The sequence below is a fragment of the Bolinopsis microptera genome, chromosome 9, assembly GCF_026151205.1.
Source record: "Bolinopsis microptera isolate Bmic1 chromosome 9, MBARI_Bmic_1.0, whole genome shotgun sequence".
NCBI lineage: Eukaryota > Metazoa > Ctenophora > Tentaculata > Lobata > Bolinopsidae > Bolinopsis > Bolinopsis microptera.
The window spans coordinates 11,792,696-11,815,808 of NC_087080.1; the positions used below are offsets into that span (position 1 = coordinate 11,792,696).

The window sequence follows — 23,113 nt, forward strand, 5'->3', positions numbered from 1 at the left end:
AATAATGTTCAACATGATATCAGCATCATAATTTGTTCAACAAAGGATGATCATGATAATGAATTACTTTGCACTCGACTGTCACGTAACTTCTTCAACTCGTTCTCTAGCTGGCCCTGAACGACTATTCGAAACCCTAACCTATTATTTGATATATTAATTCCAATTTTAGAACAATCTCGAAGATCGACTGTAAAGTGATTAAGCACGCTCGTTCAACAATATAATTATAACGGATTATTAATAATCTTCATTTAACTGATTGGGATCTGAGTTCTGACACATGTAATTTTGCAATGATCTTTCTAATTTCTAATTTCTAATTTCTAATAGCATTATCGGGAGCCAAGTCGGTTGTTGCACCAATAACTCACAACAAAACGTGAAATTAGTATGTTATACTTGTAGTTGTACTTGTAGCGCATCAATGATCAACATTATTTATATTAAAATCCATTTAAAATAACAGAATAAATTATTGTAATTACATACGTACGCTGACCCATGACCGTAACTGTTATGAAAACTTCAGTCAGCTTGGCGCCGCGCATTTGAAAGTGTAATACAATCGTCGAATCGTGCAAACGTGTGCGGAGGGTAACCGTGGAGATGACACCATTACTGCTCCGCGCGCAGAGAAGATGCATTTAAATGGTTATGCGGAGGGTAATGCATGTTTTCCTTTGTGACACAATTCATGACTCACGTGACACGAAAAACATACCTACCCACTATACCCGTCCTCAATTCCTACCACTTCTAACCATCTATTGCCTTTTTAAGGCGATGGAAAAAATTCATTAGTTCTGAAATTAACAGATTTGGTACCCGCTAATACAGTTATAATAGCTAATACAGTTGTTAATAGTTCTTACTGAATAAAATACTCATATTCTGGAATAATGCTGACAATAAATTGACCGGTAAGGTAAATGGCAATAATTGAACTTATCATTTCCAATTACAATAAAAACTAAACAAAACCTAAATTTAATCAAAAATCATTCCTTGTCATCAAAAATAAATGATTTCGAAAATTGCAAAAATTGTTACAAATAATTTAAAATCGTAAACTTTAACCAACACATCAAGTAATAATGAATTCAATTGAAACAGTCAAACAAAAAAACTGTTCAAAATAACAAGTTATCAAAATCTAAAATAGAAGAAAATAAGATATTTTTCAGTGCGACCCAGCGCAAGTACAATAAGTCCCACGCAATTTTTTGCAAATAAAATATTTCCGGCTAAGTTTGAAAACTAAATACTAATACAACTAAAAAGTAGGGTAAATTTTTGCTTTAAAATACGGATTGCACCGTGAAATACTAGGAAACAAATCTCAATATGGATCGTTCTGGAAAAACTTATAAATCATGATTTCGCATTATCTGGCCCTAATTCCACTGTAGTTATACCCGTACACATAAATAAATTCCGCTATTCAGTATTCATACGCTAACTGGTAGTAGCTTAAACCTAGAAACTCAAATAAATTACTAATACTAAACCTAGCTGAAGTTAGATAAAATGTTCAGGCTTTCAACGAATATGACTTTCCGAACAAAACTAAAACTCAATTCAGAAATTACTTGAATCGCAGATCAAAAGAGTACTTTACGCTTGTTGCATTGTTCTCTTCCTTTTTGCTGCTTTGATTCTTTTACGCCAATAATTCTCAGCATTGATGTCGATGGTGATATCTTCAAATCTGTGATCTATGTTTTTTGTAGCTGCAGTAACCTGTTAATAATTTATCAAATTATGATTATAATATAATCTTACAAAAGAGGACAATATTTTAAATAATTATAAGCATTCTCACAGTAAGAATGAAAAGAATTAATTTTATATAAAACCTTATTTCCCAACCAAAATGTATATTCATTATTTGATTTATCAGCATTTAAAAAATCATCATCAATAAACATGATAGGTCCACTAACCAAATTATTTTCGATGTTTATGTCGGAAATACGACCCTGTGGATCCGACATGAGAAGAGTCTTGTACAGGAGACGTGCCATGGTAGGGAAGATTTTGCGCTGAAATAGGTAGCTGTTAGTGGAGGCATGTACATTCTACATTTTTTTCCCTGCTCTTGCCGAAGGCAAAAAGATCGTAGGGAATAAGTAATCGGGTTTGGATATATGAGGTGGCCCGACGGTCCTACGGTGATGACAAAAGTCTGCTCCTTCGCAATATAGACCACTCCCCTATAATTATGTGTATAAAAGGAGTCTATTTTGCGCGCGCGACGCCAGTTATGTGTTAATTAATTACAGCCATAGCAACAAAATTTTGGTGCTTGACGACTGTTACACAGGTTTCCATCGGGTTACAATTCACTCTAATTCATTAATATAGCATATTAGTCATCTGAGCGGATCAATCATCAACATAAGTGTTATTTTGGTTAAACAAGCTTAATATATTACCGAGTGATAATATTCAGCAAGTCAAAACAAATTAAATTATGATATCAGCTGATAAACTCGTGGCTGATTATTTAACAGTTGATTGCAGACACTTTATAATGGTAAAAAGCGAAAACATATAGTTGAGAAAAGATGTTACTTTACATTTACATTCAAGAAGCAACTAAGATCAAGATTGTGGTATGCTTTTAAAGAATCCTATATCAAATCAAAGGCTCGATAATCGATGGTGCTGTAGATGTGTCGAGTATTCGAGTAAGCATCAAAATGTATTAGTTTATGTTAGATAATAACTAAGATGATACAGACTATTTTATAACAGTCATTAAAGTTGGCATACGATGCAATAATATGACGTGACATGATTGATGATACGCATCGTTAACACGTAACAAAATTGCGCAAAATATGAAATGATCTACAACCAAACCACATACAGATCGACGGCGACACCTCAGATGCGCGCAGAATTTTTCAAGTTCTGCACGCCTAATATAATATAAACAATTATCACGTGCGCAAAACACCACTCTGGGATAACAATAAAGTAGAACAATTACACTGTAGGCAGTAGGGAAATTTGATCGTGCGTGGTGTTACCGCGGCGAAATTCTTGTTAATTGTACATTTTACATTGTATATTGTGCATTGTACATTGTACACGAGTTAACCCGAGTCCCGAACCAACTTTAAAAGTATAATGGTCAAAATATCAGGTCCCTAAATCTAGAAACTCACTTGAATTAGTGTTTATTTATTTACTCATATATCATTTAAATATATTTATATATATTAGTTAAATATATTTATATAGTATTAAAAGCATCTAGTAAACAAACCATGTTATAAAGCACTCCCGAGTCGAGCGAGTTCTCTAAATTTATCTCATATTTCGGACTACTGCAAAGTGCGGGTGTGGTAATGCACTCTGATTTTATTTTTTGCATAATATTGTCTTTCATCACAGCTCTGTCGTGGATGAATGTAGAGTATTCTACCAAGATCTAGGATTTCAGTTCGTTAGTATTGTGTTTTTTGTAATTAATTAATTGATCGTAAATAGGTTTAAGTTTCAATCGCGGCTCCCAATTCTACAACGAAAGATGATAAAAACAAACTTTTCATAAGCTGACATACCCTCCGATGACAGAAGTGGACTGTTTGACTAGGTCCATACATACTCGTTGTGAAACTATCTCTTAACGTGCTGGATATACTTATTTTAGAAATGTCCTCCTGAAAATAAATTTAATTAACCACATGCAATCAACGAAATTTATTTTGATGGGTTAAAGATCTATTTAAAGAAACATTTATAACCTCAAAAAATATTAATAAAATCAGCACATAACATGATAGAAAATAGGTATGTAGTGCATTTAACGTTAATGTAAAAGTGCAGTTTGCTTAGAATATATAACATGAGTAAAGCTTGTTTCGTGCATTAAGTAAAGAAAAATATTGACTACATGCAAACACTCCTCCACTGTTAGGAAAAAATAAAGCACCACATGCAAACACTCCCCCACTGTTAGGAAAAAATAAAGCACCACATGCAAACACTCCCCCACTGTTAGGTAAAAAATAAAGCACCACATGCTGCTTAAAAAGGCTTTCGTTTTATAATTATCAATAACAAGTTAAGGGGGCAGGGGGGGTCTTTTTGAAATTTCTCTCGAAACTGATTTTATAGTTGTTTTTGATAGAGGGGAGTGATATCTATCTGCTGCTTTTAGTCCCATGGAAAAATATTGTTCCTAGCCGAAGTTATTGCCGGTCAAAGGTCAGCGCTCATGTGTAATTGTATTGCGCGAGCGATTTTCAATCGCGCGCCCTGAAAATCGAGTTTAAAAATCTATCTTCTCCTACATTTTTTAAGCAATCACCTTGAAACTTTTAGGATATGTTCTAAGGACAATTCGATTTTGAAAATCTTGGACCTCGTTTTTTGACGATTTTTCAAGGTCCGGGATTTTCAAAATTGAATAAAAAAAATTAAAAGGCCTATCTCAAAATTCTGATCGACCAGAAGTTTCTAAATGGTCGTTAGAACATATCCTGAAAGTTTCAAGGTGATTGCTCAAAAAATGTAGGAGAAGATAGATTTTTAGACTCGATTTTCAGGGCGCGCGATTGAAAATCGCTCGCGCAATACAATTACACATGAGCGCTGACCTTTGACCGGCAATAACTTTGGCTAGGAACAATATTTTTCCATAGGACCAAAAGCAACAGATAAATATCACTCTCCTCTATCAAAAACAACTATAAAATCAATTTCGAGAGAAATTTCAAAAAGACCCCCCCTGCCCCCTTAAATGTGGAATGCATTAAGTTACATTAAATTTGGTGCTGCGAAAATGGTCATTCCAGTTTTTTGGCATACATTTTGTAAAACACATGCAAATGCAATTTCATCCTTTTTACTTGCAATTAGTCTTACAGTGTTATTTGTCGATCCTGTTAACCCTGGTCCCTATAAATATTCTCCGTAATCATTATTGTAATCAGTAACCAACAATATCTGGGTAATGCCTTGAACAACAACATTATTGACATTATTAACATTTTGAGACATTAACTTTAAGCTTCTATAAACTCTGTTAAACTTTAGACAAGTGTGGAATCGGGGAACAATTACAATGATTACAATGATTACAATGATTACAATGATTACAATGATTACAATGATTACAATGATTACAATGATTACAATGATTACAATGATTACAATGATTACAATGATTACAATGATTACAATGATTACAATGATTACAATTATTACAATTATTACAATTATTACAATGATTACAATGATTACAATGATTACAATGATTACAATGATTACAATGATTACAATGATTACAATGATTACAATGATTACAATGATTACAATGATTACAATCAGTACAATTTAATTGGCTCGATACAGAGTGACGGAGCGAAAAAATACATCAATATTGGATGAAACATAGTTTCTTATATTTTATTTACGTCGGAGACGTAGGTTAACTGATGGGCTGTTCCAAAAAAGTTTTAAGAACGGTCCTCGACGGGATTTGAACTCGCAACCTTTGGGTCATATGTAGCCCAATGCCCAAAGTAACTATCGACTTAAAAACCTACCCAGTTTTTGTCTGCTGGCAGTGCTGCTTGTAGTTCGGAGAGAGAGTTCATGAAATCCAACAAAACTTGGAAGCAGTCGTGTTTATTTCCCTCGTCATCTTTCGCGTATTTCAGCTGCCAAAGTTGCACGTGATAATAATTAATTTGTAAAATGACTTTATCTACTCATTGCTTATAAGTGAACAAATTATTGACCAATTCGTTATGGTTAAATTGCTTACATGATGAAAGTTAACATGCATCTTTTGGATTAAGCCGGCGTGTTTTCGGTAGTACTCATTCACGATCTTTATATTGCTACTGCTTATATCCCCGATGTGCTGCAAATAAAGAAAGATTTGTTAAAACCGGGTTATGATTATAAACTTCTAAGTTTACAGGCTCAGAATATAATTTACGGAGTTTTCGAAGCAGTTATTATTAGAATTAGAATTAAGAATATGGAAGGTTAAAAATCGTTATACCCAAACAGTGACCAAATCCAAACTTAATAAGCATAACAACACATTAATATTTAATCGATTAACCAAAACTCGACAAACTAAGACTCGACACTTACACAATCGACAATTTCGTCATAGATGTTAGGATAGAAAATGTCAGCTTGGTCAGTTTTAACAGACAATAGCTTCTTTCCGACATTCCCCATGTACTTGCTGATATCTGACCACTTTAATTCTGGTCCCTGGACCACCATGTTGTGCAACGAAGATGTGTGCGTTTCAACCTGCAAAAATGTCTGATTCAGGAATGATTTGAAATTTGGTTATAGATGGCCCATGATGCCTTGAAAGATATCATTGCCATTCATAGGGAGATGAGAGAATTAAGGCTTATATTCTTCATCAAAATTATAAAAAAGGGAGCATCAGTTCCGATGAAACTATGACACGTAAAATCGGACTTAAACTAGAAGTATAAAGAAGGCTAACATAGAAGTCGAATAGCCAGCATTTTTCCTTGATGGAATTCTTTTCGTCTTCTGACAGAGAGCACTGGAATGTGGTCGTGAGACAGGGAGCACCTGTCGTTGATCGTTTCTGCGAGAGAATTAAGTTAGCTATACAGTTAAACAAAATCCCACCTACAAAATTATTTAAATCAGGAGTAGTTAGAGTCTGAAACTTCGCGACTAAATCTTCTTGAACCAACAAAAATAAAAAAGATAAACTATTTTGTTCAAAACGTACAGAAATAGTACTGTCAATATCGTTTCCCAAGGTGGTGCCCCAGTCTGTTACACTGTTGTAGGATAGCCCGTTGTAGTGATAATCATAGTTGTTCTTGAAATTTCCCTTGTGTCTCGCTATCAGTATCTCGTGTTTGGTACACCCGTCCTCTTCCAGGGCTAGCTTGCAGCCGACATCTCCGTAAGCCTGGATATAGATAGTTATAGAGGCTTCAAGACTCGTTTATACACAAAATATCCGGTATTATGAATACGTATTGGAGGCATGAGAATGTCCCTGTAACCCAGGCACAATGCACATCGAGTAATCGACATTACACGACTTATCAGATACTAGTGTAACCCGTGCCTTCGGCCAGGACTTCACTATCGCAGTTGAATTGCAAAAGTATAAACGGTGCAAAAGCATGAACTCGCCCAGTCGAAACCGGCCGCATTATACTTATAGTCAGTTTAATTCTGAGCGCCCAACACGTATCCAATAGTAATACTTAATAGGCAATCTTGCAGCTCCTGGCTCTACTGCCAAATTACCTAATTATATACCAGAGCTGTAATTAGAGGAGCTGTAAATGAGGAGGGGGGAGAGAGAGTGAGAGAGAGAGAGAGAGAGTGAGAGAGAGAAAAGCTTTGCTTATTGGCTTCGTCAGAGTTTTGTCTAAACTATACCGAAAAAACCAGTCCCATAACTTTTAGCGTTTTCTTGATTAAGCCGTTCGGAAATTACACGCAAACAGACAGAAAGATACAAATTTTGGGATTATTAGTATAGATAAGCTTAATTTTGAGTATTTTAAAGAAAAAGCAAATTTTCTCACCTTTTTTAATTTCTGTTTGAAGGCATCCCTCGCAGATTGAGAAATAGCGATGGGTCCCTCGAGGTGCAGTCCAAAAATCTGTGCTGTGTTTAGTTTGATTGTTGTGACTTGGTTTGAAACTGCGTGATCACCGCGACTAATCTCCTGCTGGGTTAGCGGAGATTTTAGTGATGAAGATGGCGATGAAACTGAAAAACAGATACTTTTTTGTTGCTATTGCAACTCTATTATTTAATGGTAAAGACGGCGGGATAGTTTCACAATACCGTTAATTTTGCTTAATGTGTTTGTACGGTCCTCTTAAAGTCTTAAAGCCGTAAGACTGGTACTGATTGTTCTGCCGTAAATCAACTAATTCAACTTAATTAACTATTTCAACTCACAGAATTCCCCTTTCTATGTCCATGATGCCTGACGTGTCTAGCTTCGGTGTTTTGTACCATCGCTAGGATCATTGTAACCCCTGAAAGTGAAAGTGAAAGTGAAATGTCAACTTAGTTTATAGTCAGTAGCTCTCGTACAACGTGATTCCGTTTAGTACAATTAACGGAACGGTTTCGTTGGAGCCGAGTATTTATTATACTTTAAGCCATTTTCATAGTTTAGAAGCGGCACTTGAGAAATGTTAGTAAACAGCTCATGTGGTCATATGCCAGAATCTAAAGTCGAAATGCTAAAGCTTTTCAAGTTGTTTGAAAGCAGTTACTCACCTAGGATCGTCTGCGTGATAGATCGCGTCATGATACTTTTTATCTTCTGCTTGGACTAAGAGGGGATACACGTTAGAAATTATCTCGATAGTTGATAATAATCTTAGATTAGATTAATTGCATATGCTTTTTGATCGAAATCCAGTTAAAAAAGACAAAGTTCTAGGTACAATAACAGATAAGGTAAATGTATCGGTACAACTTTGTGGATGAAGATAAGAAATCAACTTTCCAATTTGGAAGAAAAACTGCACCTTTGTTTGTGGGACCTTATAAATGCAGCCTACTTAATTATTTGGAACACATGACACTGATAATAAGTCAATTTCCTCGAAAGTGAATGGTGACTCTATAGTTATTGGAGATAACACTTCCGAAAAACGGGCGTGGATTTTGATGAAAACATTGTTAAAATTGTATTAAAATCTGTCCAACCCAAATGACATCATAGGCAGTTCAGTGACCTTCTAGCGCACCGTTTCCACACAAAAGAAATCATTTTTAGAATACCCATCTTTGTAATCGAGCATTTCCTGGTTAAGAGTGCAATTTCGGAAAAAATAATTTTTTGGTTGAGACGCTATAATTTAGCTAATTATTGAGATAGCAAGCTACAATTTTTCAAAAAATATTTGTTTGTACTGTTCTACATGGGTGTTAAATTTCATTACCGTATCTCAAAAGGCTGGTGTGTTATAACCTTTTAAAGTCAAAAAAGCTGAAATTGTCCTTTCAGGCTCATTTTGATCAAACGTCAGTCAGGGAACATAGTGTTGTTTTTTATGCTTGACATGAAATTGGTCTCTGAATTCTGGCGCAGTTTTTGATGACCTCAAAAAGTGTTTACTCATTTTTATTCAGATCTATTGGACCTCAAAGTTAGAAAAAAGGAGTTATAATATTTTTATTTTTTGTCGTAAAAATGTTTCTGAAACCACAGAAACGAAGCTTGGACTCCAATTTTAGTTGAAAATGATCCGCTTCAATGTGCTCTAAAACCCTGTAATGGTTAGAAAATCATTCTGGTGAACAAAAATCGTGTATTTTCCCCCCTGGGTGATCGTAAGATATTTGGTATGTTTGCCCCAAACGTCCAAAATTACTCGATTTGGGGCTAATAGTAATATATTATGCTGGAGTTTTTAACAGATAAGACATGCTAAAACGCTGGAGGTCCTAGCGTTCATCTTAATGTCCGTTCAAATAAAGTCCGTCCGTTTAAGGTCCGTCTTGTAAAAGTTTACACTGAAATGTAGGACCGAGGTGGTCAAATAAAAACTGTTTTCAAAAAGCAGGTATTACTGATACGATGCTTTAAGCATGGAACATGGAATATTTAATGCACGATAACCCATTTAAGGAAGATGACCTACTTTAAGGAAGATGACCTGTGATATGATCATCAAATCTGGTCATATTTCGTATGAGTTGTTTTTACACAACTTTCATAATCATAGACACTGATCTACAGATATTTTGACATTTTTTACTGCTTAACGACTGCCGTTCTTGCTCATTGTATGAAAAATAATTTACAAAATATATGCTAAAATTTTAAAAACGCAAATAATTATGTCCATTCATTTTATGTCCAGTCAAATAAGGTCCAATAAGGTATATTGTAGTATTAGCATAATCATTTAGAAACGTAATATATGAATGCATCATAAAGTTTATAGTTATACGGGCACAAAGAAGCATTATTAGCAATTGTGTTTTACGCTCCTACACAATTTGAACATTTCCGTGTCTAATTCATTGAACCACGTCGGATTAAATATGTATTAAACAATTTAGTAAGTTAGCTCTTGATGTACGCTGTAGTTCGGAACTTAAACCAAACTCTTCTCATAACTATAAACATGCATCACCAGTGTTGCAGAGCAAAAATTGTGTCTTTCATTTGTAAAATTTTTAGTGTAAATTAATTTATCAATTTATCACTTGTTATACACTTATTATGTATTATAATAAAACCACTTCTGTGAAATGGTTATTTTAACTATACATATTTGAACTTAATATGTATTGATTGTTGGGTATAAAATTTTGTTTTGTTGTTTTATTGTTGTATTATTATAATAAAATAATACCTTGGCTTAGATTCGTGCCCCGCACTCAAGTACTCAGCCGAGGTATTATTGTATTATAATTTTTTCCGCAGTCGACAACAATCTTAGAATGGAACAACAACGGCTAAGTAAAATACTGGCTAAATATCAAGTTAAACGACCAGAACCAAGAAACTTAAAAATGAAAGTAAAACCTGAACTGATAATAATTTTGTGTTCAAGCTGGGGTATTTAAAGTAGTTCTGACGATGGGCGTAGCACATTGCTCAACAGCTTCAAAATAGCTGGACAATTCTTTGTTCACAATAATCAATTATATGAATGAGATTGTGACGATCATGATGACGGACACTATTTAAAAGTAATCCAGATAAATTACTATGATGCAAACTTCTTTTGAAACAAATAATTTATAACTCCGCTTCATTGCATAACTGTTTCGCAAAAAAGCAGATCAAGTTCTATGAATAAGATAACATAGCGACTGTTTTCAAAGAGTTAGTCAACTATATTAGACATTGATCGCAGTTCATCGTCAAATTATTGTGTAACTAAATCTATAGTGATGTCACTCTCGCACTCTCGAACGGTTTTTTACGCCCGTACAAATAAACAAAATGCCGAATGGGAAACTTGATGCGAAGAAAGCCGGGCCACTATCAAGTTGTCCTTCACTCGATGATTTGAGACTTGTATTGGGGATCTGGCAGGGGTGTAGGAGGATGATGATTAATCATTCTATACTCGACTGTCACGTGACTTTTTAAACAGGCTCTCTAGCTGGCCCTGAATGGCCATTCGAAATCCTAGCCTTCTAATCTAATCCCAACCCTAACTTCAACCCAATATTTAACAAAAGCATATGCTGAAACCCTAACCCTAACGAGAAATTAGACCAACTTCCTTATATGGTCATATCACGCGATCGTAAACGGATTAAACGGATTAAAAAATAGAAAGTTTATAGCAGGACTGCCAAAAGCTGCATCATGTCCAAATTTTGTTAGCAGATGGGTATCAATGGCGAACATAACGCCGTAGGCGAAACTTTTTGATGATTTTGCTTGTGCAAAAGGCCTAGCTGAGCAATTTGTCACCAGAAATCATTTTCAAACACATTTTCAAGAACGATGCAATGATACGGTTTTATATCCAGTAAGATTTTAGCTCTGCTGTGCCCCCCCCCCCCCCTCTCTTCCTACACCCCTGGGATCTGGCTCGTAGGACTAACCCCTCTACAGCTAATATTACTATGTATTATAGTGCCTTGGCGTACGGAGTGGCACCGGGTGACCAGCACTTATATGTGAACAATGACTGTATGTGATCTGACGACTGTATATAATATGATCTGTACATGATCTCGCGATCGTTCACTTATTACGTAACTTTTCTGTGATGTCCGACGCTTGTATCAAATTCAGCCTAGTAATTGCTCATTTACAGTAGTGACTCAACTGTTGAAGCCCTTGTAAAAGAGAGACAAACCCTGCAAGCTGCACTTAACTGTAACAACCAAGTTTCTGACAGAACTCAAGTCCGTACAAGGATCAACAGGTTACAGAAAGACATCCGTAAGCATCTCAAGAACCTTGCTGACACACGTGCCGATGACATCGCTCGAACCATCATGTCAACAGATGACACAAGGCAGATGTTTGAAGCTGTGCGTACTCTAGCTGACACTAAGCCCAAATCTACTATCAGTGTCCACAATGAAGAAGGTAACTTTGTTGCCACAGATGCTGGTAAAGCTCAAGTGATCAGAGACTACTACGAAAAGCAGTTCACGTGTGAGGATGAACCACTTCAAGCATTTATAGGGGATGGACGCTGCCTAGACATACCCATCACATGTGATGAAGTAAAGAAAGCCGCCCAATCTCTCAAGAACAACAAAGCCACTGGTCCAGATAAAGTCTACAACGAGTGGTTGAAAAATGCTGGTACAAAATTCTGGTCAAAATATGCCGAGATCATCAATAGCGCATTGGAGACCAATTCATTTCCTGATGTTATAGGTGAAGCCATCATCACCCCCTTACCGAAACCTCGCAAACCAGCTGGTCCTGTCACTAGTCTACGACCTCTATGTCTATCAAATGGTGCTCGTAAGATATTATCCATGATTGTACTGAAGAGAATTGAAGACAAAGTTGATGCTTTCACTGGTAGCACGCAGGCGGGGTACAAACATGGTAGAAGTTGTGGTGATCTAGTGTGGGCTGAGCGGATGTTGATATCGGTTGTCACGCGTAAACACTTCCAGTATCACAAGATGGGCATAGATATGTCTCGAGCATTTGACACAATCAAACGCCAGACTATACTTGACCTTCTTGTCAAAGCTGGATGCACAGACGACGACCTCAGGCTAGTAAGACTCCTCTTAACCAACACCATGCTCAAGGTCAGAGTGGAAGGAGAACTATCTGCTGTATTCGAGAGTCTTCTTGGGTCCTTTCAAGGTGACAGTCTCTCCGGCAAGCTTTTCACTCTTGTCCTAGCAGGAGCTCTTATAGAACTACGCCATCGACTAGCAGAGTCTCCCCCACACATACCCAATCCCCCTATTTCAAAAGAAGGTATGCCACTGGAGTCAGCGTATTCAGATGATTGTAACTTCATGAACGTGGAAAAAGAATCCTTAGAAGCTATCCTACCAATAGCTAAGGAAGCCTTCAAGGAGTTTAACCTGTTCATTAACACAGAGAAAACAGAATTTACCCATGTTTTCCTCGCTCCTGTTGGAGAAACAATCCCTGGTCGTGATGATACCATGTTACGTGGAAATGAAGATTGGCGGAAGAGTAAGATTCTTGGGTCATTGTTGTGTAGTGAAAGTGATATAGCTGCTCGATGCATTGCTGGGAACAATGCCTTCTATAAGTTCACCAAGATCTGGTCTCAGCAGAATATCTCCGTTACCAGAAAGATAGCAGTATACGAAGCCCAAATTGTATCAATCATCATGTACAATTGCAGTAGTTGGTGTCCTACTGCAAAGTCACTAGAAAAACTAGACATTTGCCATAGAAAACACCTTAGATCATTACTGAACATTTATTGGCCTCATGGAACAATATCCAATGCAAACTTATACCTAAGATGTAACTCAGTTAAGCTATCAGATCGTGTCCCTAAAGCAAGGTGGAAGCTCCTAGGTCATATCTTGCGTAGTGCTGATGACTCCCCCGCTGCATTAGCGTTAAAGTTTGCTGTCACAACAAACTGTAAAGGGCGCGTCGGTGCGCATCGTAAGAATTTGTTCAAGATTATTGTGAATGATTTGACCCGTAGAGGTTTAAAACTTAACTCTTTGAATGATCTTAATAAGCTTAAGATATTAGCCGATGATAGAGTTGCTTGGAGAAACAAATTTTAACTCTAGCTGTCTTGATCTGTACTGATCACCATTTTAGGATGACTTGATTTCTTCTAGGGGTTTTGAATATTTTAATGGTGTAAACAGTTTCTTAATAATAATTGCTCATTTGCACGCGTAATTATAGGACAATTCACGAAATTGAAAGAATGGGAAAAATGCTTCTGTGGAAGTCTTTTGTAATATAACTACGTAATCACTATGTGTAAATTTCTTGAGAGGTAAAATAATTGTCTTGTAATATTAATAGGGCCCTTTTATTAGAATTCATGATTGTGAAATGTAACGGCTCTTTCGTCCGAAAAGTATGGGATTGTTAAAAGTTGACAATGAGCATTATCAATTAATATTAGTTTCTTGAATTACGAAATAGTGACATTTTCGAAATACAGATTTTTAGAGAGGTCCACGCCGAATATTTAAATTTAATGATTTATAGATGACGGATTACTCACAGTGCTGGTAAGCACGACCGTGGAAGTATATACCCCTATTGCTCAATTTGATTTTTATTAATATTGCTTAGAATTCGTTCAGCAAGTTTAATATCAAACAAATTTGAATGGTTAATCTCCGTCTCCGTGGAAAGTCGTGTTAAAGTTGATGTCGTCATGGTATCAGTAAGATGCAACAATGCAACGTATACAATATGCATATACCTTATCGGACCTTATTTGACCGGACATTAAATGACCGGACATAATTATGAACGTACATTAAAATGAACGCTCGAAGGCATTCAAAACCATCTAAATTTTTTCATCTTTTTTTTTGACGTTTTTAAAATTTTAGCAGATAATTTGTAAATTAATTGTTCATACAAAGAGCAAGAAAAGCAGTCGTTGAGCAGTAAAAATGTCAAAATATCTGTAGATCAGTGTCTAATATGATTATGAAAGTTGTGTAAAAACAACAGATACGAAATATGACCAGATTCAATGATCATATTATATCATATTGATGATCATATCACATGTGAATTGTGAAGGTAAATAATAACTCCGAAGAAGTGAGATAAAGAAAAATCAGAAAAGCAATGAAAAGTAATGTAGATTGTAGAGTGCAACCCAGCTTTACCTCTCTGCAGTAGTCAGTATTGATATATAGATCGATATCATTGGCTTGATAAAAATTACAAAAACTGCTAAACCTGCAATTTTAAGCTTTTAAACGCCAATGCTCAAAGGAATTATATTGTTTGTATCTTAATATAAAATGTCCGATGAACTAATAACTTAATAACTACGTCTCAAAGACAATTTTGCAGTATTTAAACAAAAATGTTTTCAGACAACGTCACTGTAATGGCGAGGCCCCTGCCGTCTCACTCCCCACTTGTAATACTCATTTACCTGTGCAATCTATTGCGTCGTGGCGTCACAGGAATAGTGACGTCACTAATTGACTAATGTGACGTTGCTGATTGACAGAAATAACGTTTTTAACCTTAAAGTTTATTTGAATTTTGAAATAAAAATAAAAAATTGTTACTGGGAATTATAGCTCCCATCTTGGATGGGATGAATATTAGGATAAATTGCATGCCTGTTGGGCAGTTCGGCAAAAGTTTGTAAATTTTCGTTGAGTTCAGAAATAATTCGGTATTACAATTTTCCTAATTTTTAAAATGTTATCGAGTACAGTTTGAGAAAAATAGAAGGTAGTACAAAACATGTGACAAAATTTTCAATAATGAATACTTTATGATTTATGAACATTAGAATTAGTTGAGCTCATTATGATAGTCGATAAAGTTATTTTTACTTTATCGGCTAAAAGTCCGGTAAAAGTTCGGTAATTGCTTTAAAAAGTTCGTGAAAAACTATGAATTGTGCATTAAATTGATGATGGAAGAACTTCCTCATTTAGTCAATAATGGGGCACGCCTTGAAAGGTGCAGTTAAATTTACAACTAGTGGTTTTATAAGTGCATACTCTTAAAAAATACGGTTGTAAAATGCAACAGAAATAATGGAATAGCAGAATCTAATAATTCATTCACTTTCAGCCACTTCAAATTTAAGTAAAAATGGCATATACATACAAATGAATATACCTAAATGGACAAAATAAATATTCCTCTAATTTTTACGGTTCTTGTACCGGGTTTACCCTTTATTTCCGCTTCCTGATCAAGAAACCACTTAAAGAGTAGTTGAATGCCGAACATCTATTATTTCATTACATATGGGCATTTGATCATTTTAAAATTGGCAAAAAATTGTAGTGAACTATAACATAAAATTTCGGGTGCAAGGTTTAAGGTGGAACACGAATATATTTAAACGATGCCTATGATTCGACGGAAGTGGTTTCTAAGAAAAACGAAACACCAATCTTTCAAAAGAAAGGTAAACTGTTGTACTGAAAATATGTCTTGGAGCCCATGCTTATATATACTTAACTAAGTTAAACATCCACTTGATTTCCAATCCAATTTTTCTAATTTTTCTTTCGCCCCCGATTTTTATCTAAATTCCGCGATGTCAGATCACCGTGTCTGACCTATTTTTCTATGGTATTCAAGCCAACTATTTTTTTCTACGTCACCGCCGATTTATGCAACGTCGTATGTACTAATGCTATGACGGGACCACGGGTGAAATCAGTGATATGGTAAGAATTACCACCCACTTAACGGAATATATATTTCAGAAATAAAATCAAATTACCGCCTTGAATCGGGATTTCTGATTTAATTAAATTTCCTTGCATTCGGTCATGAAGCGTTTAATACTTGTAGTTGTAAGTGATAGTGGGATCTATATCACCGCTTCATGAGTTCAATGGTAAAAAATAAACCATTTATCACTTATTACGATTATAAAAACGAACCTTAATTTTTACAAGTAGCTGCATGGATCGGAATGTCATGCTCTTGATACGAGATGGGGACTATTTGTGACGTCACCGCGTGACGAAAGCCAAGTGGGGAGCAACTGGGTTAATCCTTTGAAACAACTTCTTTTGCTTTTGGTTTCATTTTCACCGTGTATGATCTATTTTTGTATGGCATCATCACTTACTTCCACTATGAACAATTTATATCGTCACTATTACGTGCATGATCGCTATGTTGCCCCCGCATATTCTGCAATCCATTGCAATGATTTAAAAAGTTGGTTTTTATTTTCGAATTTTTCTAAAATGATCTCGAATGCTCCTCTAGCTCTAGTGAGAGGAACTGTGAGCTCTGTAACGAGGAACTGTGAGCCCTGTAACGAGGAACTGTGAGCCCTGTAACGAGGAACTGTGAGCCCTGTAACGAGGAAATGTGAGCCCTGTAACGAGGAACTGTGAGCCCTGTAACGAGGAACTGTGAGCCCTGTAACGAGGAACTGTGAGCCCTGTAACGAGGAACTGTGAGCCCTGTAACGAGGAACTGTGAGCCCTGTAACGAGGAACTGTGAGCCCTGTAACGAGGAACTGTGAGCCCTGTAACGAGGAACTGTGAGCCCTGTAACGAGGAACTGTGAGCCCTGTAACGAGGAACTGTGAGCCCTGTAACGAGGAACTGTGAGCCCTGTAACGAGGAACTGTGAGCCCTGTAACGAGGAACTGTGAGCCCTGTAACGAGGAACTGTGAGCCCTGTAACGAGGAACTGTGAGCCCTGTAACGAGGAACTGTGAGCCCTGTAACGAGAAATTGTGAAACCTGTACGACATACGGCTTAGTTCAGACCTCCGACCAAGTTGTAGACGTAGTTTAAAGCTATAAACCAATGATTATGATATTGGTTACTTCTTAAATAATACGTAACATTGCCGTGACGTGATTTCTGATGAAAAATTCTTAGATCCGGAACTCACGTACTCAACTATAATTATAGTGATATATAAGAAGATCTACAGTTGATATTTGATATGCCCCACCCCGAGTTTTTTATTTTTTATTTTTTCGCCAGACTGACTATAACTATAAGTCATAGAAATAAATGGTTTTGGTTTGGTCACTTCTTAAATAATACGTAACATTGCCGTGACGTGATTTCTGATGAAAAATTCTTAGATCCGGAACTCACGTACTCAACTATAATTATAGTGATATATAAGAAGATCTACAGTTGATATTTGATATGCCCCACCCCGAGTTTTTTATTTTTTATTTTTTCGCCAGACTGACTATAACTATAAGTCATAGAAATAAATGGTTTTGGTTTGGTCATGGAAAGAGTTGTTCGGATTATGAAACTTAGAGACAAGCTATAACAAGCTAAGGGTAGTGTGAATCATCCCAAACGTGGTCCGTGGCACTAGTTGCATCTCATAAGCACAGAAAAGTGAGTAAATCTAGCGTTCGCGTTTGAATTTGAAAGAATTAAGTTTGTGATTGGTTCAGCTTGAAGTATCATCGAACTTAGATACACCAATTGCGTAATAAATATACAAGTGTGAAAGTGTTGCAAGTGCAACTAAAATTTAGGTGTTATACTGTGATCTCTGGGATAGAATTTCGTATTACAAAGACACGTAATCTAACTAATCTCACAAATTAAATAATTAGTAGTTGGTGAACTATCTATCGACACTTTTTGACTCCATATGATTTCCCTGGCTCAAATAACAATTCCTGCCGTATTTATGTCAGTGGGAGGGGCATACCGCATTTCGATTTTTAAAGTTACTAAAAAGCAAATCATAACGGCACCATGGGCATGAACGAAACATAATGCTTTAACTGTTTTAACTGTTCCCATTGTAACCGTAAGCAAAATATTTGGACTACGAAAAAATTATTGACTAATTACAATGGGATATGAACATAATAGCCTGGGGTCCCCACTCCCCAGGTAAGGATTAACAAACTCATTCACTGAAAACACGGCACAAAACACATAACAGCCTAGAATGTTCACTAATCAAAAATTTATTCACTGTTAGCCCCTATGCCCTCTTGCTACGTGTTTTAATATGCATAGCGGTTGGGACCTAATAGGAATATATTATTAGAGTGTGAGTGCTGTAAATAATTTAAATGCAGGAATTTTAAACAAAATGACTTATATCGCTTTATTTATCATTATATAACTTAAACGTTATAACTTATTAAATTAATTTAGCTTTGAACAAGGAATGGCGGAGAAAAATGCTTTACAATAGCAGGATATGTTTTGTTATAGTCACTTATAGAATTCGAAAATTGCGAATATTCGCAATTTGCGAAATTGGAAAGCTAATCACATCACTGTAACTTAATCTTTTTCTATAACAAAACTACAAGATAAAAAAGTAAAATATCACTGATACCAAATTCGCAACAAGATAAAAAGTAAAATATCACTGTCCACTGATACTGCAAACTTATTGCCTGCACATCAACAAATGAAAGGCTTGGAATAAAACCTCTATTTACACCAGTGAAAACTCCGCACGCAATATCGAGATTAAGAAATTCAGGGAACTGAAAATCAGAAACAATTTTGTCACTCACCGGTAAGACGCAAGTGGTGTTCTGAATGGAGCTGAGGGAGGACGATGGTGTTTATTTCTGATTTTGGTGCGAATGTTGGTTTTGAGTAGAACTTCCCATTTCCCTAAAGGTCAAGGTGTACTGTGCTGGAATTTACGAGAGTTCCTTTCTGCAGAATCCCCCCAACAAACTCCTGAACGAGAGAGTTACAGTGGGAAGTTCCAGTCTTGTGACTTAAACCAACCAATCAGAGCACATGATGTAACCCACGTGTCACGCACCCAACCAATGCAATGTGAATACGACAATACGTTATATAGGCGGAGCGGCCATTGAAGCAAAAGTAACATTAAGATGGTTTCTGAATATCGTAGAAGAGAACATTTTACCTGCGAGTCGAACGAAATGATGGTAAGGTGAACATTAACCGGAACTCCTTGCTGGCTTAGAGCCTGGTCAAAGGAGCATTACCATGGAAACAAAAATGTAACTCACCCTGCTTGGTCTGGAAACGATTTTTCTGTAGCTTTTTACATTTCCTTCCCTTCTAGGTAGTCTGCAGAACTGAAGGGTAGATATGGTGCGTTGGAATGTACTTACATGGTCAACTTCCGGTTGCTATATTATACCAACAACTAATTATAATAGATATAATACGTTAAAACTCTTATTAATTGGTTGCATCATGGAACTGTTATCTGTGATCGATGAAAACTTAACACACAGTTATTGGTAATACTCGGATACCCATGAACACACGATGGAAAGCCTAACATAAAATCATTAACATTTTTGAGACCGCATTACAAATCTATTATCCATATTGCAACAAGACTTCTGAATCTTAACGTAGGCTAGCATGAACTGCAGTAAGGCATTGGCCATCGACTTTCAGGTTAGGAGAATTAAATACACTAATAAATGATAAGCTGTACCGATACCTGATTCTCTGGTGAGTTGGGAGATAATTTCACACTCGGACTCACTTTCTTCACTCAGATCCTTTAGTAGTAGTCGATGTTTACTCGCATGGTTCAAAGTTTTAAGCATAATTCAAAGTTAAGCCTTATTTAACGAAGTTAAGCCTAATTCTACTTACTGCTGTGTTTACCCCAGCAGTAAGTAGAATGTAAAGTTGAACGTTTAGTTTTTCCCACATTTGTTGGTGTCTGGTGAAGGGTCTCATTTATGAAGCTGATAATCCCTCACCCTGAGAGTGAGGATTTTTCCACTATGTCCGTCACACTGATGAAAAACTGTAAAAGAAGCCTTCACTTTGGGCACTGACCAATAAAGTGATTCATTATATCCTATTCCATGGAGCAGTGTGGACAAGCTAAGTTTTGGGGATTGTTGCGTCAGCTTAAATTTGTTATCACAGTTTTCAGTCCGTTGAGAATTACTTCAGATATTGTACAATTACATTACGGATTTAAAAGGTTTTGTTCACGTGGACTCATATTAGGGGTCGTTTACATATTACGTGATCAGCCGAGGGGCTGGGGCTTCCAAATGCTTACGGTTGATTACGGGGGGGGGGAGGGGGGGGGTGGGCGACAATTGACCCCCCGACAATTGACCCCCCGACAATTGACCCCCCGACAATTGACCCCCCGACAATTGACCCCCCGACAATTGACCCCCCGACAATTGACCCCCGACAATTGACCCCCCGACAATTGACCCCCCGACAATTGACCCCCGAAAATATAATTTGATACAATTAACCCTGACCCTGACCCTGACCCTGACCCTGACCCTGATCCTGACCCTGACCCTGACCCTGACCCTGACCCTGACCCTGACCCTGACCCTGACCCTGACCCTGACCCTGACCCTGACCCTGACCCTGACCCTGACCCTGACCCTGACCCTGACCCTGACCCTGACCCTGACCCTGACCCTGACCCTGACCCTGACCCTGACCCATGACCCTGACCCAGGAACAGCTGTCCCTGACCCTAACCCTAACCCCAACCCTAACCCTAACCCTAACCCCAACCCTAACCCCAACCCTAACCCTAACCCTAACCCTAACCCTAACCCTAACCCTAACCCTAACCCTAACCCTAACCCTAACCCTAACCCTAACCCTAACCCTAACCCTTACCCTAACCCTAACACTAACCTTAACCTTAACCCTAACCCTAACCCTAACCCTAAGTCTAACCCTAACCCGATTAATTTACCCCAGTTTAATTACAATTGTCGGGGGTCAATTGTCGGGGGGTCAATTGTCGGGGGTCAATTGTCGGGGGGTCAATTGTCGTACTAAGCCCTAGATTTCGCGACAATTGACCCCAGTGTAATTACATAGAGGGTCAATTGTCGGGGGCTCAATTGTCGGGGGGTTAATTGTCGGGGGGTCAATTGTCGGGGGTCAATTGTCGTACTAAACCCTAGATTTCGCGACAATTGACCCCAGTGTAATTACATAGGGGGTCAATTGTCGGGGGGTCAATTGTCGGGGGGTCAACTGTCGGGGGGTCAATTGTCGGGGGGTCAATTGTCGCGGTACCGGGGGGGGGGGATGGTCGTTGATTCCGTTATCAACATTTTATATATGTTATGAAGTATAAATTTTACCAAAACCCATATTCATGGGTAGAGTGGACCGCTGCCAGTGTCTCTCTTTCCCAAACAAAAGGAAATGATATTAATTTGATTGACCGTTCTCAAATGCAAAATGATACCGAGAATGAAATCGGTCGCTCGCTTTTCCCATTCATTCACGGCTTACGAATTGTAATAAGTTTCGATTGATTACATCAGTCAGATGCTGTAAAAATCTCTTTGGGTTGCGTTCGGATCCATACCTAGTATTTCGGGGTAAGGGTAGTAGTTATTGCTTATTGAATTAGCTGAAGTTTATTGAATCTTTATTGCCGAGTACAGCTGCCTTTGGGTAGATCTTCTTAACCTATTACAATTGTAAATGAATGGGAAAAGCGAGCGACCGATTTCATTCTCGGTATCATTTTGCATTTGAGAACGGTCAATCAAATTAATATCATTTCCTTTTGTTTGGGAAAGAGAGACACTGGCAGCGGTCCACTCTACCCATGAATATGGGTTTTGGTAAAATATCATCTCTTTTTGATTATAATGTCAGGGTACTTTATAAAGTCGAAATATAAACTGATATCTTCATTAATTAATAAGGAGGAAGTTTCAACGATTTCGAAATTTTCCTTTAAAAACATTTCCTTGTGTTTAGGTAAGCATATCGGTCGATCACTGACTGAATATGCCACCTAATACTCATTCAAGTTGGCATTAAATTCATATATAATGACATTAAACTGTCGTGGCAAAGCAGAATTTGTTGGAAATCACGAATGAGCAAAATTCTCACCTTTCGCACGTGCAAACTTTGAGCGGACGTTGCGTGCGCATCCAATATTGAATCGCCGTAAATTTTTTCATGTAATTGTTTTATATATAGCTTGATAAGCATGCAAAGTTTCAAAGTATTTCAAGAAGAACTGTAATCACAACGGCACTCTAAAGTTGACAGAAAATGACGAAAACAGCAATTTTCAGTGATTTTAGCAATTTTCTATCAATTTGGGCGTGTCCCCACGTGTGCAACTTTTCGATTTTCAACTTCAAAACTAGCCTAATGCACAATTTATACCTATAGGAAGCAGAACTGAGCTCCTCAACTCAAGGCATGGCCCAACACCAGAGAATACTAAATCGCAAAATTGACGTTTTTATAAAATAATTCTTCAAAAAAGCACTAACTTCAATGACGAATATCTTTATGAAGGAGCAAGCTAGAAAAACTTTCCGGTAGATTTTCAGAATGCTTGAACAATTATTTAAGATAAAAATCTCCTCAGATTTTGAATAAAATTACTCCTTAATGGTTTAAAATTAATTTTAAAAGTTATTACTTTGTCAAAAATCAAGTTTTAAAAACGGTTAACTTGATGACGTCATCAAGGGGTGTTTATGACGTC

At 37.0% G+C, this 23,113-nt stretch overlaps 1 protein-coding gene across 2 annotated transcripts; it reads right to left on the reverse strand.

Annotated features, from left to right (window-relative positions):
- Positions 1-1,599: 1,599 nt before the first annotated feature.
- Positions 1,600-8,332, reverse strand: LOC134820714 (uncharacterized). 2 transcript variants are annotated; one of them, XM_063831245.1, is made up of 12 exons: positions 8,282-8,332; positions 7,955-8,034; positions 7,572-7,715; positions 6,755-6,940; positions 6,497-6,604; positions 6,124-6,291; positions 5,786-5,884; positions 5,565-5,678; positions 3,576-3,674; positions 3,278-3,442; positions 1,947-2,045; positions 1,600-1,743 (listed from the first exon to the last, which is right to left on the reverse strand). In XM_063831245.1, the coding sequence occupies exons 1-12, from the start codon at positions 8,310-8,312 to the stop codon at positions 1,618-1,620; spliced, it is 1,419 nt and encodes a 472-aa protein (XP_063687315.1). In that variant the 5' UTR covers positions 8,313-8,332; the 3' UTR covers positions 1,600-1,617. The 2 variants fall into 2 exon arrangements, with proteins under 2 accessions (XP_063687315.1, XP_063687314.1); XM_063831244.1 differs by having other exon boundaries at positions 7,572-7,718.
- Between the last annotated feature and the right edge of the window lie 14,781 nt (positions 8,333-23,113).

Excerpts from the sequence above, each read along its gene's own strand:
- LOC134820714 (XM_063831244.1), bottom strand. The coding sequence starts at position 8,312 with ATGACGCGATCTATCACGCAGACGATCCTAG. Across the intron at positions 6,605-6,754 it reads ATATTGACAGTACTATTTCT|AAACGATCAACGACAGGTGC; the intron begins GTACGTTTTGAA and ends ATTCTCTCGCAG. Across the intron at positions 2,046-3,277 it reads CGGGAGTGCTTTATAACATG|CGCAAAATCTTCCCTACCAT; the intron begins GTTTGTTTACTA and ends TACCTATTTCAG.